The 21,769-nt window shown below is 41.7% G+C and overlaps 1 protein-coding gene across 1 annotated transcript in view; it reads right to left on the reverse strand.

The window, feature by feature from the left end:
* The window catches only part of PLCE1 (phospholipase C epsilon 1), a 274,157-nt gene extending 253,482 nt beyond the window's left edge, over positions 1-20,675 (reverse strand). The window contains exon 1 of the mRNA XM_010368132.2: positions 20,394-20,675. Coding sequence (XP_010366434.2) covers positions 20,394-20,675 — 282 coding nt within the window. The remainder of the gene's footprint in view (positions 1-20,393) is intronic.
* Between the last annotated feature and the right edge of the window lie 1,094 nt (positions 20,676-21,769).

The following is a 21,769-nucleotide window of genomic DNA, read 5'->3' on the forward strand; positions in this document are numbered from 1 at the left end:
AGAGGCAAAATATTTTATGTAGAATACCTTTCTTACAAGCCTATGCCATTTTCTGTTTATTAAGGCAGTTTGGCTTTATTTAACTTAATTTTATTTTTTGGCCATATTTTCTCCTTTGAGACAGAGTCTTGCTCTGTCACCCAGGCTGGAGTACAGTGGCACAGTCTTGGCTCGCTGCAACCTCTGCCTCCCAGGTTCAAGCAATTCTCCTGCCTCAGCCTCCCAAGTAGCTGGGACAATAGGTGCGTGCCACCATGCCTGGCTAATTTTTGTATTTTTAGTAAAGATGGGGTTTTACCATGTTGGCCAGGTTGATCTCAAACTCCTAACCTCAAGTGGGTCACATTTTCTCTTTATCTCAGGTATTTATTTAGATTTTGGGGAATGCAATAAATTTGATAAACATCTTAACAGCTGTTTATTAAGACAAGTCCAGAACATTTTGAAACAAAAATAGTCAAAAATAATATTTTTTTCATTAACACATAATATTTTTTTCATTAACACCTAGATAGTATTCTCACGTTTTAGCAACTGACTACATTATAACTGCAAAGCAGAAGTTAAACTCTTACCTTCATCCTGCTCCCAGATTCACAGGGAAACCTACAAGTTTATATAAATCAAAGCAAAGGCCAATATATCTAAATACATAAACTCAAAGGATGGCAGGAAATGGTAACAAGAAGTTGGGATTCAGAGGACCTGGGTTTCTGCTTGTCTATACCACTAGCAAGCCTGCACCTTAGGCCACTAGCAAGCCTGCACCTTAGGACAAATCATTGATATTCCTACATTTCGATTGCAGAAAAGGAAGACTATCAAATATGAAATGACATATGTGAAGTGCTCTTAAGAGACAAAGTTCTTTTCTAAATGCAGTAACATACAAAGAGGGCTGTTACTGGGTATCACTGTGTATAATGTATTGTGCTTTGTGATGTCACTGCAGGTACAATCAAGGACAGAAAATCAGTATTGATGGGGTGAGCTGTGGGACTGGAAGGCAGCAGGAAGATGTCAGGGTCAGGGATTACTGGCTCAGAAGCAGGTATCATGGCAGAAGCCCAAGTCCCTCCAAGTCACAGGGTTAGGAACCAGGATATCAGCAGGGGAAGCAGGAGGTGGAGGGGGTATAAAAATGACCCAACTACCACCACCAATACTACCATTTACTGAGGTTTTACCACACAGCAGGCACCCTGAAAAGTGTTTAGCTTTCATTATCTCAGTCAGTCCTCCTAAGAGCCTGATTAGTAGGAGTTGTTACAGAAACACAGATGAGACCATGGGTTAGAAAGAGGTTGAGAGTGCTAGAGAATCTTACGGCTGCAAAATGTTAGGTAAGCAGAGACTTCAACCACTGTCTTCTGACTCACAGCCCAAAGGAAAGACCAGGCAAGAGTAGGGGTGAAGTAAGTAGCTCGGTGACAGCACAGAACCTGTGAGCCAGGGCTGAGGCTGAGGCTCCTGGCCTCCCTGACTCTTCCTTCAAAGACACACAAGGCAAGGCACTTGGGGGCACTGGCTGCAGGGGAGCTCCCACCTTGCTTGTGATAGGGTGGAATGGGGCCAGGAGGCCTTACCAATGGACTGGGATGTTCTTTCACAAACAGGAGCAGTTCTTGCTGCTGCACTTGCCTTCTCTCACCTCACTGAGTCCTCACCCCACTGGGGTCAGGGCTGAGCTACAAGGCTGTCAGACTCTCGCTTGTACTATGGAATTGAGAGAAGAAATGGTGGAGCCTTGGTCCTTGAGTGAAATTTCCTCCCGTCGGTTAGATCCACAGTCCAACCAGCCCAGCGCTTGTCTCCAATAGTGGAGTCAAACAACTAATGCAATGGTTTGTAGACTTTAAAAAAAAATAACAACTTTTTTTTTGTCTCTCACAAAGGAAATCTCATGTAGCAGCCCAGAACTTTCAAGAGATAAGAAGTAGAGAGATTCTGGTTTAAAGAGGGATGATGGAAGCCCCAAATGTCCTCTCTTCTGCTCCCCCAGATGCCTTCATGGACTACAGGGCTGTACATACTGTTGTTAGACTCCTTGACCTCAATATGAATGGCTAAAGACTCCAAGCATCCTAACTCTAATTGGAAATCCAGTAGCAATGTATTACCATGCAGTTGTCTAAAACCTTTTTTAAAAAGCTATTTAAATTATCTGTCTATTCACACTTTTGGCTACAGAGTCCACTGTTTACTAGCCCCATTTGGAAGTACTACTTACTACCTTTCTCTTGTCCTAAACTCACTCTGCTGTAACTTCAAGGGGTATCTTTGTAGTTTTACACTAGAACTATTTATGACTTCAGAAACTTTGTTCACATCCTCCTCCTGTCTTCTAGACAGACCATTTCTAATCTGTTTAGTCTGTTCTCACTGGGGAATTAAATGCAATAATGTATGTAAAGCACCAAGCAAGGGGGGTGGCATGAAGGAGGAGTTCAGCAACATCTTGCCCCTATCTTCCTTTTTCTCATCTCCTTCATCATTTAAAAGGCTCTTATCCAGTTTTGCTTTCCTTTAAAACTCCTTTTTCCTTTCTTAATCACACTCGCTGCTGTGCCCTAAATAACGGGTACAAAATGGGGTCATCTTTAACAACACAGCCGAATACTGACGCTACAAGTGTCAACCCAACTGGCACCACATAAAGCGTCACCACTGCCAGGAACAATCAGAACTCACTCTTCTCTAGGTAGCCTCTGAGACGCCTTGATGTGAATATTGTGTCAAAGAAACCACTATGGTTTTATATAACCAAGGAGGTAGAGGGGAGAGGGAAGGAGAAAGGGGTGTGTGGGAGAGAGAGAGAGACAGACAGACAGAGACAGAGACAGATACAACATGAGCACCACTGAGTGAATAAGGAGGATTTTATGTTATGGAGCAGCATGGGAAGAAAAAATACATTCACTGTGCAAAAAGAGAGGCATAGAGGCAAGACAAGCAGAGAATATGAGCTCCCAGATAGGAAAGGACTGGAACAGTTAAGACAGAAGCATTCAATTCCTGAATGTGTGTGCAGAGGAAAACAGAATCATGGCAAACTGCAAGACACTATTTGTGGGAGGATAAATTGGCAAACTGCAAGACACTATTTGTGGGAGGATAAATTGGCAAACTGCAAGACACTGTGTGAGGACAGCATTTTGAGGGGGCCATTTATCAGTATCTATCACAGTTTTAAGTGTGTATACCCCCAGACTCAGCAATCACATTTCTAGGAATCTGAATTACAGAAATATTTAGCATTACACACATAGATATATAAAGATGCTCACTCCAGCATTGTTCCTAAGGGAAAAATCTTGGGAATAGCTGAAGTGTTCATCAACAGGGACTGAAAAGATAAATTATGGGGTGTATCCGTACAAGAGTATACTAGGGAACAATGAAAAAATAATGAGGTAGTGATATATGTAAGAGATATGTGTAGCAATATTTATGGAAAGATCTCAAAAATATAGTAAATTTAAAAGGCATGTTGTAGTATGTATAATTTTGGTTTTAAAATTATGTAAATATGCTAGTTAACATAAGAAAACCATCTGGAAGAACACACATTGATTATCTAAATTCTTTTTGAAGTGGGTGAAAAATTGTTACTTTTTATGTACTTCCAGACCGTTGAAGTTTTTAACTAAAAATAAACCAACAGGAAAGCCAGCCATGGCATAGTGGCTACATGCATGGGATGTGAAGCCACACTTCCTGAGTTTGAATCCCAGCTCTGCCTCGTCTTAAAATTGTGATCATAGAGAGGTAACTTAACCTGTGGCTCAATTGCCTTATTTGTAAAATGGTAATAATGATAGTACCAACCTTATAGGTTTGCTGTGTGAATTAAATGAGTTAACACTCATAAAAAGGTTAGAAAAGGCTTGGCATAAACACTCAATAAGTTGAGTGTTTATTGGTACACAATACATTTTTACCTTAAAAAACAGCTATTTGGTTTTTTAATTAGCAGAGAACAGAAGGGAGGAAGGGAGCAAAATGGGAAAAGATTAGTGCCAGATGATAAAGGGCCTTGACCACCCAGCTAAGAAATGCAGATTAATTTCTTTAGCAGGAAATGAGGAGACTCATTCATTCAAGACATACTTATTGAGTGCTTTCTGTGTGCCAACATCGAAACTGGGATACAAGAGCGGGAGTGAGTGAAGTGGACAATGGCAACATTTTAGAAAAGGACAAGGTAATCAAGACTGCTTTTTGAGAACAATGGGTCTGTGCCTTAAAAGTGTTTTGTGTGAGTGTGTGTTTGGGGGAGATGATCAGGAAGATGGGGAGACGCTATCAGTCAATGTATTGTTTGGATGAGTGGTGATAAGTGCCTAATACACAAAGGGAATACAGGCCTGAAGCTTGAAGAGATATCTCTGGTCTGAGATAACGGACAGGTGATCCCTGGTACTTGGGTGTTGACCGAGGTTGGAGGGGTCAGGTGGGGAGCTGTGGTGGGCAGGAGAACCCCTGAACACCAGCTTTTCAGAGTTTACCTCAACACTGTCCAACTCAATTGGCCTAGAGTCAGGCAACCTGGTTGTAAGCCCATGTTCACCACCTTTGAATGGAGGAACCCAGGCAAACTGCACTTCTCTGGGCCTGAGAATCCTTCTATAAAATAAGAGGGTCTCTTCTGATTATTTCCAGGGCCCTCATCAGCTCGAACATTCTATCGTTTTCATGGCATCACAAAGAGGTGAATGAACAGGGCTTTCTTTCTCGTTTCCAACTGATCATATTCCAGACTCAAAAGAAACCAATAAATAAAACATAGGATTCAGATGTGCAGGATATGTATGAGAAGACTGTTTACATTTGCTTCCTTTTTGAGAAAGCGCATGTTGAATTTTAAGCCAAATGTATGTGTCAAGGTTTGAAAATAGGTTACTCAAATAATTTCATTCCATATGTGCAGCTGCTGTTCTAAAGTATAAACCACACTCGTCTAGTAAAACCATCATCTGTTCTGTAAGGAATATGAACATTCATCTGGCCCTTATTTTTAGAGTGAGAGGTCAAATGTACAAGAGGTGAATTGTAGTTGAGTCCACTGTGCCAGATACAGACGGGGGACTGAGGCCAAATATAAATCATAATATCTGGGCTGGGTGCGGTGGCTCACGCCTGTTATCCCAGCACTTTGGGAGGCTGAGGCGGGTAGATGATGAGGTCAGGAGATTGAGACCATCCTGGCTAACATGGTGAAACCCCATCTCTACTAAAAATACAAAACAATTAGCCAGGCGTGTTGGCGGGCACCTGTAGTCCCAGCTACTCGGGAGGCTGAGGCAGGAGAATGGTGTGAACCTGGGAGGTGGAACTTGCAGTGAGCTGAGATCGCATCACTGCACTCCAGCCTGGGCGACTGAGCAAGACTCTGTCTCAAAAAAAAGAAAAATCGTAATATCTGAATTTGTGGGTATTTAAATTAGATGGCTTAGAAGATGAAAAGAAATAAATCATGGAATATCAAAGTGGCAAACAGAAGCCGCAAAAGGCCATCATTCATTTGTTCATTCATTTGACAAATCGCTCTCACAAAATCAATCATCAAAATCAGCAGGCTCTGACTCATTTCCCATTGCTTATTGTAGTTAGGTTTCTTTTTCTCCCCAGGGTCATGGAATATGTGAACTTCAGGTTTAACCTCTGTGTGAGAAAAACAGCATGAAGATAATCAACTCTATGTGAGAAGAAACTGGCAACACTACTAACCACGAGTAATGCACACCAAAGGCAAGCTACCTGAGCCCTGATCCCACCTGCCACTCTAGCGATGTGACTTTGGGCCAGTTAATTAGCTCCTTTCTGCCTCACTTTCCCCTTCATAGGGTTGTGAAGAGGATGTTACTATTTGTACACTGTTTCGAGCAGTGCCTGCTGTACAATAAGGACCATATATGTGTTTGTAAAATAAATCTTAGTTGCTAGAGGCAACACCAGGCAGCTGAGAGTGGCTGCACATTGACTCTCTTAAAGAACACTTCCTCTCTTGCTCATCCTACTCAGCTCATAAAAGTTCCAGGGAAAACCATACATTGGACAAGACAAGGATCAGCTGTTCTTCATTTTTACTTAGGAAGGCCAAGAGGAATTTACACTGAAAAACCTCCTCCAAGGATGGCTGAAATCAAAATGACATTTCTCTTTAAAAAGGAGATAGTTTGTTGGTAGACATGAAATGAGAATGTCCTGGCCTGCTGCCTACTCGCCTTGGAGTCTGTAATTTCAACGAACTGTTTGCTTGAGTTATTCAAACCCATTTTATTCTTAGCTGTTTTGCTGTGTGAGTTGCATTGTGTGTGCATGTGCATGCACACACACAGTGCGGGTAAGGATAGAAGCCCTCCTGGGAGGAGGCAAGATGCTTGAGTTTGGGTCATTTCAGCTCAACACTTAGAGTTGCCTACAGCAAATTTCTTTCTTTCTTTTTTTATTATACTTTAAGTTCTGGGGTACATGTGCAGAGCATGCCGTTTTGTTACATAGCTACACAAATGCCACGGTGGTTTATACAGCCAATTTCTTGAGCCTCAATTACTGAAACTGAAACATGGCACTGATGTTCATCTAAAAGAAGGGAAGGATCTTGAAAAGTGGTCTTTTGGGTGCTTTTTTCTGGATCAAGAACTATTATTCAAAGTGGCTGGGATAATCTGTTTTTACAAGGATTGCTCTCTTGCAGGTCAGAGGGCTGCTGCCACTCCCCTGGCTTAGATGATTCCTCAGGGTGTCTGGTAGCATCAGTAATTAACAGCACAAACACTGGAGTCAGGCCCAAGGTTCAAGCCTTAGCTTTGCCACTTGTAAAAATAAGCCTCAGTTTGCCTATCTGTAAAATGGTGATAATGACAATAACAGTATCTGTCTCATCAGGTGGTTGTGAAGAATAAGTGAGAATACTCAGAAACTCAGCATGATGCCTGACAGTCAGTGCCTAATAAACAGTAGATTCACAGTAACAGCTGTTCTTGTCCTCAAGTGCTCCAGTGAAATTTTAGGTATATCTATCTTTAGATTGTGATGGACAGTTTATTAGCTAGTTTTTATATTGGCTTTAAAAATCTCTAGCAATAACTCTTTTAAAACATGCCATCTGCCTCCTCCACGTTTTTCTTCTTTGTATTTTTAAAAAATTTCAAAACAAACCAAACTATTTTAAACTATGCCTGAGTGGTTACCTATTATTCATCAGAAGAGATTCCAGGGCTTTTTGTAGAAGGATTTCACATTGGGATGCTTTTGTCACAGAGCTTTCTGTCCTGTTCTGTCTTCCTGCTGGATGGCCCCTGGGAATGGGTGGGCTTCTCATACTACCTGCCGTGGCACCAGGATGAGAAGCTGGGAGTGCAGCCTGGGGCTGGGGTGTGGAGGATGCAGACAGGATAGCCATGGAAGAGGAGCTGGCACAAGTTCTGGCCTAGGCCCCTCTGATAAGCAGCTATGTGGCCTTGGTCAGGTCACTCAAACACACTGGACCGTATTATCCTCACGTATGACATGACATGAGTCGCCTAGCAATGGGCAAAGCTAAGAAGACAATCCACCCAGGAGGCAGATGGCAGACACGTTGTTCACCTTCACTAGTTATCAACAAAATGCAAAAGCGGACAGAGGTATCATTTTTACATTTATTAAAGTAAAAACTTAAAAACAATAATACTCAATGTTGCTTATGTTTTACATTACTGTGAGTACGGCATTGGTACAACTGCTTGGGATTGGAAAACACGACTTAGACTATGTCTCTCGTGTAAGAGAAACAGGTACACTTGGGTGTGGTTCCCCATCTCTGCAATTCACTAGTTTCAAGGCTCAATGTTTCTCGGGCTCACTGGAATATGGGGCAAAATGGGGATTAAAAACAATGCCCCCTAGACAGGTTGTTGTGAGGTTTGGGAATAATGTAGATAACGGGCAGAGCCTAATGCTTGGCATAGAACAGATGCTTATTGTCACTACTGATGTGACAATGCTGATGCCTGATTCAATGCATTTGGCTCATGTTATAATGCCAAGGAGAGAAAACCCATTTGCCTCCCTTTCTCAGTTTCCCTGTCCAAATCTGACTTCTCAGCAGGCAGAGCAGAGAGCCGCCCGTCTGCAGCCCCACTCATCTGAGTGGTTCTGTCTCATAGCCCCAGAGGTCCCCAGGCAACTCTGGGTACATGTCCTGGGTACATGTCTCCTATCACATGCCCACCACCGCACCAGAGATGCCAGTTCTGCCCAGCCCAGGTGGCATTCACTCAGCTCTACAAATGGCCTTCCAGGCCAGACCCCTTCAGTGCCTCCACACAGAGCAGGGGGCAACATCCTTCTGTGCCCACAACCTTTGCTCCCATCTCCCTCCAGACAAAGGCAAGCCAGCCCCTCCAGAGAGCTCAGGCTCTCTGACTCACACCTGCTGCCACCATCACTCCGGCATGTCTTCCCGCGCCAGCCACTGGCCCTGTCTTTACTGAGTAGCTCACCCCACTGACAGGAGGTCACCTGAGTCACTTGTTTTCAAATCCCCACTTGCTTCTGAGGGGGGGGGGGGTTTCTCCTCTTCCTCAGGTTTCTCCTTTGATTTATTTCTTGTTTGTTGGTAACTCAAGCCTAGTGTAGACTAAAATTGCCATAAATTCTTTATCTACTCAATATCAAAGATGTCTCTTCTTAAATGCTTCTTTGAATTCTTTCTCAATACCAGGTTCTGTCTCTGTTTCCATTTTGCAACCTAATAAGGACTGAAATCTGTTTTCAGTATTACTTGATTTTTTTTTCCTCAGCTTTAAAAATATTTTCAGAGAGCCAAAGAGCTGAGGAACTGAAAGGACTTCGTTGAGTCCTCATTTCATTCATGAAAACACTGAAGCCCCAAGGGGTGAGCCGTGTGCTGTGCACACATGGGTGAGGAGCGCAGGTGAGAGATTGCTAGGAAGTACTCTTCTATCACCTCGCTGTCTCATGCCCCATTTCCTCATAAGCCTCATGCCACCTCAGCAGGGCTTCTGACAAACAATGACCATATTTCCTCTGTGGAGAGCTCTGAGAGGCCTGTGAATCTGCAGAAATAGCTCCCCACAGGGGTCCCAAACCCGTCATGGACTCACTCCTCTCTCTCACTTCTAGGCTTCTGCAAATGCTGTTCCCTCTTTGTGGTAACTACAGCTAAGTCACACTCCATCTCTAAATGCTTCCTGGAGGAAGCCCCTTCTGAGCCTTCAATTCCAGACAGGGAACCCTCCCCTGTGGCCCCTGCAGAAACTTGTATACCCTCCCAAGCTGGTATTGCTCACCAGTCTAACAACAGGTCATTCCTGTTTGGATCCATCTTCCATAGTGGTCTGCACACAGTGTGAGGAAGAGCAGACACAATTAACTCACAACAAAGTGTTAGTGACTTGAAAATCTCTCTTACCTGCAGGAAGACCCATGGAAGAACCAAGAGAAGTCAAGAACTGAAGCTCTTCCATTCCCACCTCTGTGTCACGTTCCCTGCTTTCTCTTTCCCCAAAAGAGATGTAGTCGACATCCCAAAGACCAATGATGTCATTGTTTTACACCAAATATCCCTCCTCTAAATTTTTCAAGAAATTGGGAATAAACTTCGTAAGAAAATTTGGGGAGCAAAAGCAAGTGGCCAGCCTAGATGAGCACATCCAACCTCTCTCCTCTTGATTCTTACATGTATTACCTAGGATCCCGTTTCTGCAGAAAGCAGAGAGCCCTTGAGAACATTTTCACTTTGTCACTTTAGCAGCCTAACTCCATGGTACCCCTGAGATAGGGAGGGTGAAGGGGTAGGGAAGACTGCAACCCCAATAGAAGCAGGGAAGGTGACATAGATGTGGGAATGGAAGGACTTAAGTTCTTGACTTCTCTTCATTTCTACCCTGGGTCTTTCCGGCACTATCTTTCCCTATATTATTTCATCTAATTCCCCAAACATCCCTAGATAGCCTATATCATTAAGTCCTTTATGATCTCCATTTTACCTAGAAAGAAACAATGAGATGCAAAGAAGTTTAGTAACTTGCTGAGACCATAGGACCAGATAGAGGTTGTGCTGAGACCCACCAGAGCACCAGGCTCTTCATCACAGCCTCTTTGTAATTTCCCACTCAGTCTTCTTAACGGTGTCAGGGGTGTACCTGTGTGTTCTCCCTGACCATTAAAACCTAACTGGCATTAACTGGACAAACAGGAAGTTTAAAGAGGGTATTTTTAACACCCCATTCATGTAGTTTCCCTGCTTGGGCTGCTGCTCCCCTATCCTAGAATGTGCTTTTATCTCCTGTGATAACCAAAGGCCCACTGGATCCTTCCTGCCCCCTCTCTCACCATAAGGGCCTCAATGCAAGTTAATGTCTCCATTTTCCATATTCCTATTGTGTTTATAGATGGTTCTGTACAATTTCATGTTTTACAGACTTGTTCAACCATTGATATAATAACAACCATGAAAACAAATACTTTTGTGCATTTGTTATCTGTTAAGTACCTTTTGTCTTATTTAATTTCCATAATAATTCTATAAAGTCGATATGATAGCTCCCTCCTTGTAAATAAGAATATTGAACCTTGATATATGCATTTGAGAGAAATAATATATCTTGGCAGTTTAACGTTTGAGCTTCGACTTTGCGTTTAAATCCTAATTCACTAAGTAGGTAAATGTACACAAACTGCTTCTCTAAGCCTCAGTTTTGTGATCTGTAAAACAGGGTTGCTGAGAGGCCTAAACTGAGGTAATGTGTATGAAGTACTGAGCACAGGACTGGCATGGAGTAAAGTAGCCCATGACTGCAGGTACTTAATATCAGAAGGAAGCAGGGCTTAAAGTCTAACTCCAGGGCCCATGCTGCCTGCTTTTCATATAATCCTGAAGTAGGCAGAGTTTTTCCTTGCTATTTTAAAGAAGTGGAATTAGGTTCAGAAATATAAAATGACTTGTTCACCAACACCCAGCTGTTAAGAGTCAAGGCTGGGGTTTGAGCCAAGTGTAGCTTTACTTGACTTCCCAACACTGAGCTGCCTATGTTAATCTGTTAGTTTCAGGCAATCTTCTTTCTTCCAAATTCGTGATAAGCTCCTCGGAGCCAAGCAAAGGCACTTCTACTTTGCCTGTATTTCCCAGATGGCCTGGCACGGCCTCGCACGTGCTGTATTCTCAATATGCCATTAGTAAAGAAAATCCTTGCTGCCCTTGCACAGCCTGGCACTCAGCTCCCTAGAACCAGCTATGGAGGACTGAGAATCCTAAAACAGAAGGAATACAAGATAGGTCATTGCAGAATTACCTAACAATTTTATGCCTATTGTACTCATAAGAAGTAAGCCTCAAACACTAATTCAAGGTGTTACAAAGAAAGCTGAATGTCTTACAGGTGCATCGCCACAGATTCTTCAGTAAGTGAAGAGTGTGTAAAAGAGAGAATAAAAAGATATAATCTATTAGAGATGAAAAGATTCATGAGAAATATCAGTCAAATGTAATATTTGGACCTCATCTGATTACTGTTCCAAAAACCAAATATTAAAAGCCATTTTAAAGACAACCAGGGAAGTCTGAATATAGGCTTGTCATTAAATCGTAATTTGGAATATTTATTTAGGTATGATAATATTGCATTCTTTTTTTTATAAAGTCTCTATTTATTAAAAATATGCCATGAAGTATTTATGCATGAAGTGATATAAAATCTAGGATTTAAATACTTCAGCAAGGTAGAGAGGAAATACTCCTGAGGGGAGACTGATAAAACAATATCGGCAATGTTTATAAATGTTGAAGCTAGGTGATGGGTACATAGGGGGTCATTATACTATTCTCTGTATTTCTGTGTTTGTTTAAAAATTTACACAATAAGAAGTTTTTGTTAAAAAAGGAAGGAATGGTGAATCCCCAGCAATCTTCCGTTTTGTTCTGCAACTACTTGTCTTCCACGAGAGTTCAGTCTCCTTGACGACATGAAAAGTCATTCTCTTCCTAAGGTTCCTAAATGTACTTGTCCAAGTGAGGACTAAGCAGCTGTTGTGAGGACAGCTCACCTGGACCATTCCCCGGTCCCTTCCAAATCAGGCTACTTCAAACTGACTTTGTCACTTTCCCCCAAATATGCACACTGTCTCCATAATCTCATCTCTATCTCCTGTCTGCTGCTGTAGATCAGAAACCTCAGCACCACCTTTGTGTCTTTCCTCTCCTTCAACCCCTAGGCCAGGCAGCCAATGCTACTTTGGAGCATGACTCAGATGACACCTTTCCTCTCCATTCTGACTGCTCCAGCTCTGGCTAAAGCCTCAGCACCACATACTTGGACTATGGCAGCAGGCTCCTGGTGGGTTCCCTTATTTCAACCTTTTCCCTTTCTGTGCAAACAGCTGAACTTTCCAAAACACTAGACCACCAAGCTTAAGGCTTTTACTTGGAATCACTCATTCTGAAACCAATTTGTTAAATCCCTGTATCAAATAGGCCGCTCAGGAGTTCTTATGGTTAAGCTCCACCTTACCACCTTTCATAGCTCACTGAATACCTTCCTTAATCATTTCAGAATAAGTCTGGTCACAGCTAGACGGGAAGCTCAAAGGGAAAGAGGCTTGTCTGTCTACCCCTATATCCCGGCACTTAGCATCATGCTTGGCACACTGTTGTGGGTGCACAGTAAATATTGGTTGAATGAAAGAATAGATTTATTAATGAATAAATTATGTGAAAAAAATCATTTTTTTCCCCTTGATGTGTGCCTATGTGGTGCTTTCTTCAGCACAGGTCCTAATCTTTTCAGCACAGCACACCTGCAGTCCATGATGACCAAATCTTTAAGAGCCTCTGGAGGGAGACATAATCTCCTTACAAAGATAATTTTCAAGTAAAATCTAAATAAAAGATATTTTATGGTTTCCCTTCTCCCACATACACAGTGTAAACAAACCTCTATTTATAGGTCGAGTAGCCTTAGCTTTAGCTCTGACTACACATGAACTTGGTCTACCCATCCATGTCTCTGGTCCTCAGTTTCATCATCAGTTAAAGGAGAGGGGAGTTGGGTAATCAGTGTGATCCTTTCAGTTATAACCTTCTTGGTACTTTCCTTCATAGAAGTCACAATGCTGTGTGCCCAAAATGTCATATTACCTAAGTATAGAAAGTTTCCCTTTATTACAAGTTCCAATTGCTAGCCTGATGCAGAAGTCAGACTCGCTAATATGAATGTTTCTCTCTGGAACTCACCTTCTTATGGAGTCACCCTCATCCCTTTGCTTAACAAACATGTCTCTCTTATAAGCCAATTCAATGAGGAATTTTTCCCCTTTATTGTTGACACAGCATCTCTTTACGATGGTAAGTTGTGCATCTTTTCAGCCTGTCTTCATAACCATTATGTGATTTCATGCCCAGGGCAACCAGTTGAGACAATCAGGTAGGGTTTATGGTCGGTGATATGGTTTGGTTGTGTCCCCGCTCAAATCTCATCTTGAATTGTAGTTCCTATAATCCCTACATGTCGTGGGAGGGACCTGGCAGGAGGTAATTGAATCATGGGGGCAGTCACCCTCATGCTGTTCTCATGATAGTGAGTGATTTCTCATGAGATCTGATGGTTTTATAAAGGGCTTTTCCCCCTTTTGCTTGGCACTTCTCCCTGCTGCCACCAGGTGAAGGACATATTTGCTTCCCCTTCTGCTATGATTAAGTTTCACGAGGCCTCCCCAGCCCTTCAGAACTGTGAGTCAATTAAATCTCTTTCCTTTATAAATTACCCAGTCTTCAGTATGTCTTTATTACTAGGGTGAGAATGGACTAATATAACTGGTTTATCATTTTGCAAAAGCATCTGTTGGATAAGCAACAGATTTACTTGTTGCTTGGTTTTCAGTGTGTTAGCAAGTGGAAGGTAGTGGTACCTAGTCTCCAGATTTCCTGAATTCTGGTTCTGGAATCTTTAACATCATTCCATTATGCCCTAGGAAGAGGCAGCAGGACAGCTGTGAGGGTAAGGAGAACTGGGGTCCTTGCTTTTGAAGCCATCTCAGCAATCTGGGAATGGGCAATGAAGTGATGGCCCAAATAAGGATGTATGTAGATCACAAGAAGCCCCCAAGAACAGCTGAAGATGACAGTCTCCCTCAAGTCCAGATCTGCCTTGTAGCCTGAAGACCCCAGATGATATTGTCCTAATGGCCTGGGAGCTGGGCCACAAAAAGGCCCACTGGCCTAGATAGTTCCTCCAGGACACAGAAGTAGAAGGAACATGGGCTCCAGGGTCTGACAAAGGGCTCAGATCCCACCTGTACCCCTTTATAGCTGTATAAAATCAGGCCTGGTCCTCATCTGTAAAGTGAGGAAGACACCACCCATTAAGGGTTTTCTGGGAGTATTAAGGGAGATAGCTTACTTGAAGTGGCCAGTATGGTGCTAGGCTTAGTAATTTTCTTTTCTCCTACCTTTTAGTGCCTCTCTCTCCTCTCCCATGTGGCCCTGTGGCTGGTGACACAAGCAAGTGCTCAATGTCAATCATTGTTATTAAGAAATTTCCAGCCTGGGCAACATAATGAAACCTCATTTCTACAAAAATTAGCCAGGCGCGGTGGTGCATGCCTGTAGTCCCCGCTACTCAGGAGGCTGAGGGGGGACGATAGCTTGAACCTGGGAGGCGGAGGTTACAGTGAGCCAAGATTGTGCCACTGCACTCCAGCCTGGGTGACAGAGAGAGATCCTGTCTCAAAACCAAAACCAAAGCAAAACAATTAAAAACAAGAAATAAAGAAAGAAAGAAACTGAAGGGCCCCTGAGGGACAAGGGGATCAAGGAGCCAAGAGGAAAAGACATGCTGCAGAGGGGATCCTACCATGTGAAGACACAAAGCGTATCTTTCCTGAATGTGCCTGTCATTGCATGAGTCCTGAGGCTGACCCAGCATGTGGCCAACGGGCCTTTGCTGGCAGAAATACAGACCAGTCTCTCTCTAGAAAGGAGCCAGGTATAGAGCAAATAGAGGGAAAAGGGAGGTATTTTAAGGATGATTACAATGTATTCTTTGTTAAACAGTTACCAAAACGGTCTGCAGTTACCAGCAGTTGGAAACAGTTTGTGGAGTAGCCATGTAAGTTTTTTTGCTAATAAATTTTTAATCTTGGTCAAATGAACTTAGATTTAGCTAATCAAAAATAGGCATTGGAGCTGAAAGGAGCAGTCAATTTAGTGAGAATTCTACTGCTATGGAATTAGATACTGATTTCCTCCCCTCTTCGAGACCACAAAGCCTAAGGGTCTCTAAACCACATCACTCCTCATCTAGTGGCAGTTACGCACATGAGCACGGCCTCCAAAGCATGCTGTCAGATGCCATGTGTGAAACTCTGGCTCTTGGGGATTGATAAGGCTGGCACCAAAAGGAGCATCCACCACTGGTAAGAGTAGCTACCCATGGTAGCTACCCATGGCTGACCCAGGGCTTCCTCCCGCTGGTCTCCAGGTCTAGCCTTTCCCTTCCTTGACTGTCCTCTTCCAACTTTCAAGTGAAGGCTACTCACCCTGCAGATGCCTTGTAGGATACGACTTCCTCTAGGCAGTCTTCCTTCACCTCCGGGTCTGCATTAGGAAGCCCTGCTCTGATCTCCCATAACGGCCTATTCTTTCTCCATTCATGCGCCTATCATACTCTCCCACAGTGGTTCTCAAACAGGGGCAATTTTGCCTCTAGGAAATATTTGGATGTCAACCTAGTGTCCAGATTGAGAAATCTTGCTCTACTGTAATTGTTTACTGGTTTCTCTTCATCACGGTGGCTACCTTGTTCATATTTGTATCCCCAGTACAATGCCTGGTACATTCTAGGAGCTCAAAAGAAATACCGATTAAATGACTGAATGACCATCTCCATTCCACATCTCTGGTTTACTGCTAGCTTTTGATCCTGACAAACCCTGTACTTGGCTCTGTGTCTTACCCAGCACCAATTCTGTCTTACCGAGGCCCTCATCATTATTCTACTGTACGACACAGAGTGCAGGTCATGGGTGATAGAAAACTAGGGCCACCTGCAGTAAAGTGGAGAACAGAGCACCTGGGCTGCAGGGCTAGGCAGAGTCAAGACTTCAAGAAATCGAAGAAGGCCTGAGATAAATGAAAGCAGGGCCAGACCACCAGGCAAATTGGGCAGTGGGACTGTGCAGCTAGGAGCTCAAAAGCTGATTAGTTTTCAAATCCTTCACACGGCATTTATTTAATTAATGGACACTGAGTGTCTGTTTCTGAGGCTGCAGGATTCTTTTCCCCCTTTAGTGAAGTAACGTTGTATGATGAATCCTTTCTTGAAACTGAGTCACTGCCCATTTGTTTCTTTGTGCTTTTGCTACTGAGTTCACATGAATTATGATAAGCTTATTTTACATGATTCTAAGGGGCTGGTAATTCTCAGCAATTTCAAGAATGAAACATTCACAAAGACTTTCAAAACAGTGACGTGACATGGTTTGGGAATTCAAAATCACAGTTATTGAAAACATATTATTTGATTTATTATATTTTACATACATATTATAATTTATGTTTAAATAATGTACTGCAGGGAGATGGAGCTGGGCAATTTTACCAGGCAACCAAGGTTTAGGGGGTTGCTAGACTTTCGAAAGTAAAAATTAGTTGCTTTTAACAACAGCCCCATGATTTCACCCTTGAATTCCTTTAGAACTCTTGGATGAAGGCCAACCTGTCCCTGTGATTTATCCATATCCAGTTTGTCAACTCAGTCTAGAACATTCTGTTCATTTACTACTACTTGATCTAGTACCTCTGCTTCTAAAGATGATTTTGATATATTTTTCTGAAAAGACCAAGGCAAATAATTTATTGTGTCTGCTGGCTCTTTTTTCTATCGCCCAAGGAGTATTCTGAGCATCTGCAAAGGTTCTGCTGGATCTTTGCCTGGTTGCTTCACTTTGATTCCTATAAAAAGTCTCTCCTATTTTTGCTTTAATGTCAGTTTCATATAGAATGCTCCTTAAATTAGGTGTGAGCCTTTTTACTTGGCTTTCTAGGTGGGTTTCTCTGGTTTTCCTATTTTTTTCAAAGATGTCTCTTCCTTATGAAGTCTCTTCCTTATTTTTTGCCTGGCTCCTTCACTTCAATTCCTATAAAAGTCTCTCTTATTTTTGCTTTAATGTCAGTTTCTTATAGAATGCTCCTTAAATTATGTGAACCTTTTCCCTGGGCTTTCTAGGTGGGTTTCTCTGGTTTTCCAACTGAACTTCCTATTTTTTTCAAAGATGTCCCTTCCTTATGAAGGAATATGCTCTTCCTTGAGCAATCCTCTTTGCACTGTATCTGTAAACAATAATTATGATCCCACCCTCCAGAGCTATAACGGCAAAATAAATTAAGGCACATAAAGGATTTCACACAATACCTGCCACAAAGAAAGTGTTTAGCGTTGGTTGTTTATTCTTACTTTATTGGACAAAGAAGGTGGGGTAGGGGAAAAAACCTAGTTCTTCTCACCTGTGCCTCTCAAAAAGATTTTTTGAATCTTGTCATATTTTGTGTTTCTGAAAAGGTGTTTGGTAGTTAACCTTTTAAAAAAATTAATTGACAAGATCCTTGAGGCTTGCTATTTTTCATAATTACTATTCATGCTTTTAAACTTCTCATCAGTTATACATTATCTTGGTTTTCCATTCCTTGCATCAGGCCATTAATCTTACATTTCTTAGGGTTATTAAATTACAGTGGCTAACACACAGACACCTCCCTGTACCTTCTACAGTATTTCTTTTTCTTTTCTGCTATAAAATCATTAGCACAGGAAGTGATCATTTGTCCTAATTCGTTCCAGGGAGGTATTTTGCCAATCTACAAGTGAATAAACACTCTCATTATTGCTAATTGGCCTGATTTTTTTTTAGCTTGGCCAGTCCTATTCCAGTTTCCAGCTCAATCTCATTATCCTTGTCAGGTGGCCCATAACCCCCTTCTATTGCTATATTTTCCATTAACTATGGACTGCTTCTCTATTTCCACTCACTGGGCCTCTCCCGACGGCATTTTTATGCTGAAGCTCCTTGGATTTCTTCACTACTCCAATACTCTATTTCATGACCGTGGCTTCTTACTCTTCACTGACAACTGTCTCAAGAGCATTTTCAATTCTTAAGAAACTCAACAGTCTTTTTTTCTTTGTACCCCTGTCTCCTGCTGTCACTAGGATACTCAAATTCCACCTGTCTCTTAGGTACTATAGACTGTAGTTATATAATGAACTATAGTTATCTTTCTCTCCCCTCTCAATCTACTCCTCACACCCCAAAGAGCCTAAGAAATTGTGTTGTAACCAACTCTGCAGGTGTTGCTTATACATACAAAAGTTTGAAAAGCACAAGTCTAAAGCATTGTTTACTGCTGAGGGAAGAACTGAGTGTTAAGACGCCATGGAGGAGGCTTTTCATTGTTTACCCTTTTCATACTGTTTGAATTTTTTTCAACCATGCACATGTCTTACCATTTTAATAGAAATAAAAAGAGTAAACAAGTAAAACCTTCATCAAGATCACATTAAGAAGGAAAAGATAATTCATGGCAACTGTTCGCAGATGTTCCTGGCAATTGTTCCTCAGTTGTTTACCTGAACAATTTTCCCTCTGTCCAAAATGACAGATGAGGAGAAAGAAGACAGAATGAGGATAATGTAATACATTGACAAAAAATTATATTTTGTTTTGGTCTTCCGAAAACATTTTAGGAAAAGCATTTGTAACAATAGCTTGTCTAGATTCCTCAAAAATAGGAGAATGGACACAGCACAATTAAGAGTCTGCATGTTTTAACTCTTGGAATTATTTTCTTCTCTTAAAGATTACAGCTACTCTCACACCTTCTCAAATTGAGGCTTAAGCCAACCTTATTATTAGCCGTCCCACTAAAAGAAAATACAATGGTTAAAATGTTAGATTAAAGTAATACAAAATGCAAGAGACTGCTGCCAGTCTGTTTCCAAAAAGAAAAACAGGACGACATGGACTGAAAGGGCTCACTGAACAAAAACAAGAAGAACCACTGGGTGCATAGACCTTGTCTTACTCAACCAAAGCTGGAAAGTCAGAGTCCCCTACATCTAATGAAAACATTTGATTTCCAATAAATTAAAGTGACCAGGAGTCCCTGCATCTATCCATCTACCACAACAACCACAGACATTCACTTCTACCAAGATACCCCACACCTTCCATAAGGAAGGAGATATGCCAAATGCTCCCTTTCCACACTACTTTGTACAGGAAAAATGAGCCTGTGTCAGGACACTGACACAATTTCTCATGTTATTTTTCTGAGGGTTGTTATCCATCTCTCAGGTTGTAGAAGGAATGAACACTTAATTGAAAATTTTAACCCTAATACTCATAAAATATCATGTGCTCTTGAAAGGGATTATGGAAATTCACAGATAGAATTATGTGAACCATTTCAAGAGTAGTCTTCATAGCTTGAATTCCTTAAACACAGTACTTTGCGATGAAGTTAGCCAAATACAGAGAAACAAAACAGTTTTCAAGTTTTATTCTGGGTTATTTTTAACTCCTTTTTTTAAAGAAAAGAAACAGAATTTGGAATTGAGTTGGTGGTTAGCAGAAAACTACTCCTTTCAATGACCTCTTCTTCAGCTAATCTTATCAAAGGTCTAATATCCTTTTAATGTTTATAAGTAAATGACCACTCAGATAAACTGCACTACCTTTCCCACAAACTATGGACATTTACACTGAATATTTCTTAAAAAGCATATTTGAAACACCAAAAAAACATGTAGTCCATTTTAATCAGGGATGCTATCAAATGTTTGCATTTAACTCCTCAGTATAGTTTTTTCCTCTTAGAAATTAGTTCTACTTCAGGATATTCGTTACTAGTATCATAATCACAAAAGCCAAAAGGTGAAAAAGAAAGCAACAAACCAAATCTGCAAAAAGAAGAGCAACTTATTCAAAAGTGAGTATCCTGAAGAATATAATGAGTGAGAAGTTTTCATTCCATTAAATGTTGATACATAATATACCATTGGCCATTGCAAAAGGAATGAAAACCAACATCTAATAAACTCTCAGGATACCTATAGATAATCTTGTAGATTAACATGCAAAAAAAAAAAAAATCTCAAAGCTGAAATGACAGCAAAAAAAAAATTTGTATCTCTATAGTTAAGCATTTTAGGTTAAAACGTTTTAGAAACTTTCTTAACAAGGAAAGAAACTTCTCTGATCCTCTTTGTAAAATGTCTCAGAGGAATTGTATTTTGGCTAACACTGCACGATGGTGCTAGTAAAGAAACAGTCCCCAGGATTCCATGCATTAAGAACACTGGGGGGATTTCTTAGACAACAAGAACCCTTACCTGGTCTTCTTTAAGCCTCCAGCATCCACATCCATCCTTTAACAAGGTAAAATTGGGTACCTCAGAGAGCGGGAAGAGCCAACCAACCTTCAAGGCAGCTGAGAGCGTGCAAAGGCACAGCTGACAGCCTGCTTCCCTCTCCTGGGGCTCTCTGCCTAAGAGGCTGCACAGAAACCAAGCCTGGTGCCAAATCTTAATCCTTTTGCAGAATCTCACATGGAGCTGCCTCACCTCTTCCATTCCTGTAAAGTCTCTTCCTGCTGCACTTCCTTCTGAAACCATTAATCACCACAACGACCCACTGAATGAAGCCCAATCTCAAATCGTAGTGAAAAATCCTGCAATGTGCAGGGTGATGAGTGTTTACATTAGCTGAAATGAAATGATGTAATACCCAGAATCGAGGGAGGGCTGCAATCCAGAGTCAGGGCATTGCAAAAACCTCTGTGAAATACAACTTTTCTACATTAAAAAAAATGCCCTTGGGTTTTAGGAATCTGGCTTCTGTAAATTTAGGATTACTTGGATTTTTCTGATCTCATCAATTTGTTTTCCAAATAGAAATTCAGAACTTCCCAATTACTCATTGTTTTAGTCAAGGTTTTAAAAAAGGGTAGCAAATAGAACCCAAAGTGTATGCATGCGCAAAGAACCCAGTATCAAGGGAATAACAAAAGAAGGCAGCCATCCAGGCATGTGGGCACCTGCCATGCTGCAGAATAGCAGAGCCTCCCAAAGGTCTAAGTGCCTTCAAAGTCAAGACAACTTCTAAGAGAGGCAGTACTTGTTTAAGCCAGTGGTCAATTTTTCTTCCTATAACTGATGATGAACAAGAAAACCCAGGAGTTCCTAGCCCTATATATTGATGGGCAACTGCTATTGATTACTTTAGGATCTTGTGGTCCACGGTTGGGGTGAAACAGGAGATGTGAGAGGTCATGTTACTTTTGAATGAGGGGCAGGGTGAAGGGAGGGGTAAAAGTCTGTCAACAGCACCTGCTTGGAAGAGAGACCAGGTAAGGCTTCATGGCAGATTAGAGGTTAGCTTGAGACTAGTGGAGATGCCAGAGGCAGAATATTTGGTTTGGATGTATTACAGATCATAACAGTAAATTTTAAGAAGTGTTTATCCTGTGCCAGGCAATGTGTAAGCACTTTCATGCATTATCTCATTTAATCCTCACAACAATCCTATGGGTGGATACCCATTATTGTTCCTATGCTACAGGTGAAGAAGGTGAAGCTCAGAGAGGTCAAGCAGTGGTAAGCTGGTAAGTAACGGTACCAGGTTTGTCAGGCATGCTTCCTAACCACCAGTTTGTATTGCTTATGCCAGCTTTGTGAGATACACAACCACAGCATGCTCAGCACTCCAC

Source organism: Rhinopithecus roxellana, chromosome 11 (assembly GCF_007565055.1).
Source record: "Rhinopithecus roxellana isolate Shanxi Qingling chromosome 11, ASM756505v1, whole genome shotgun sequence".
Lineage (NCBI taxonomy): Eukaryota > Metazoa > Chordata > Mammalia > Primates > Cercopithecidae > Rhinopithecus > Rhinopithecus roxellana.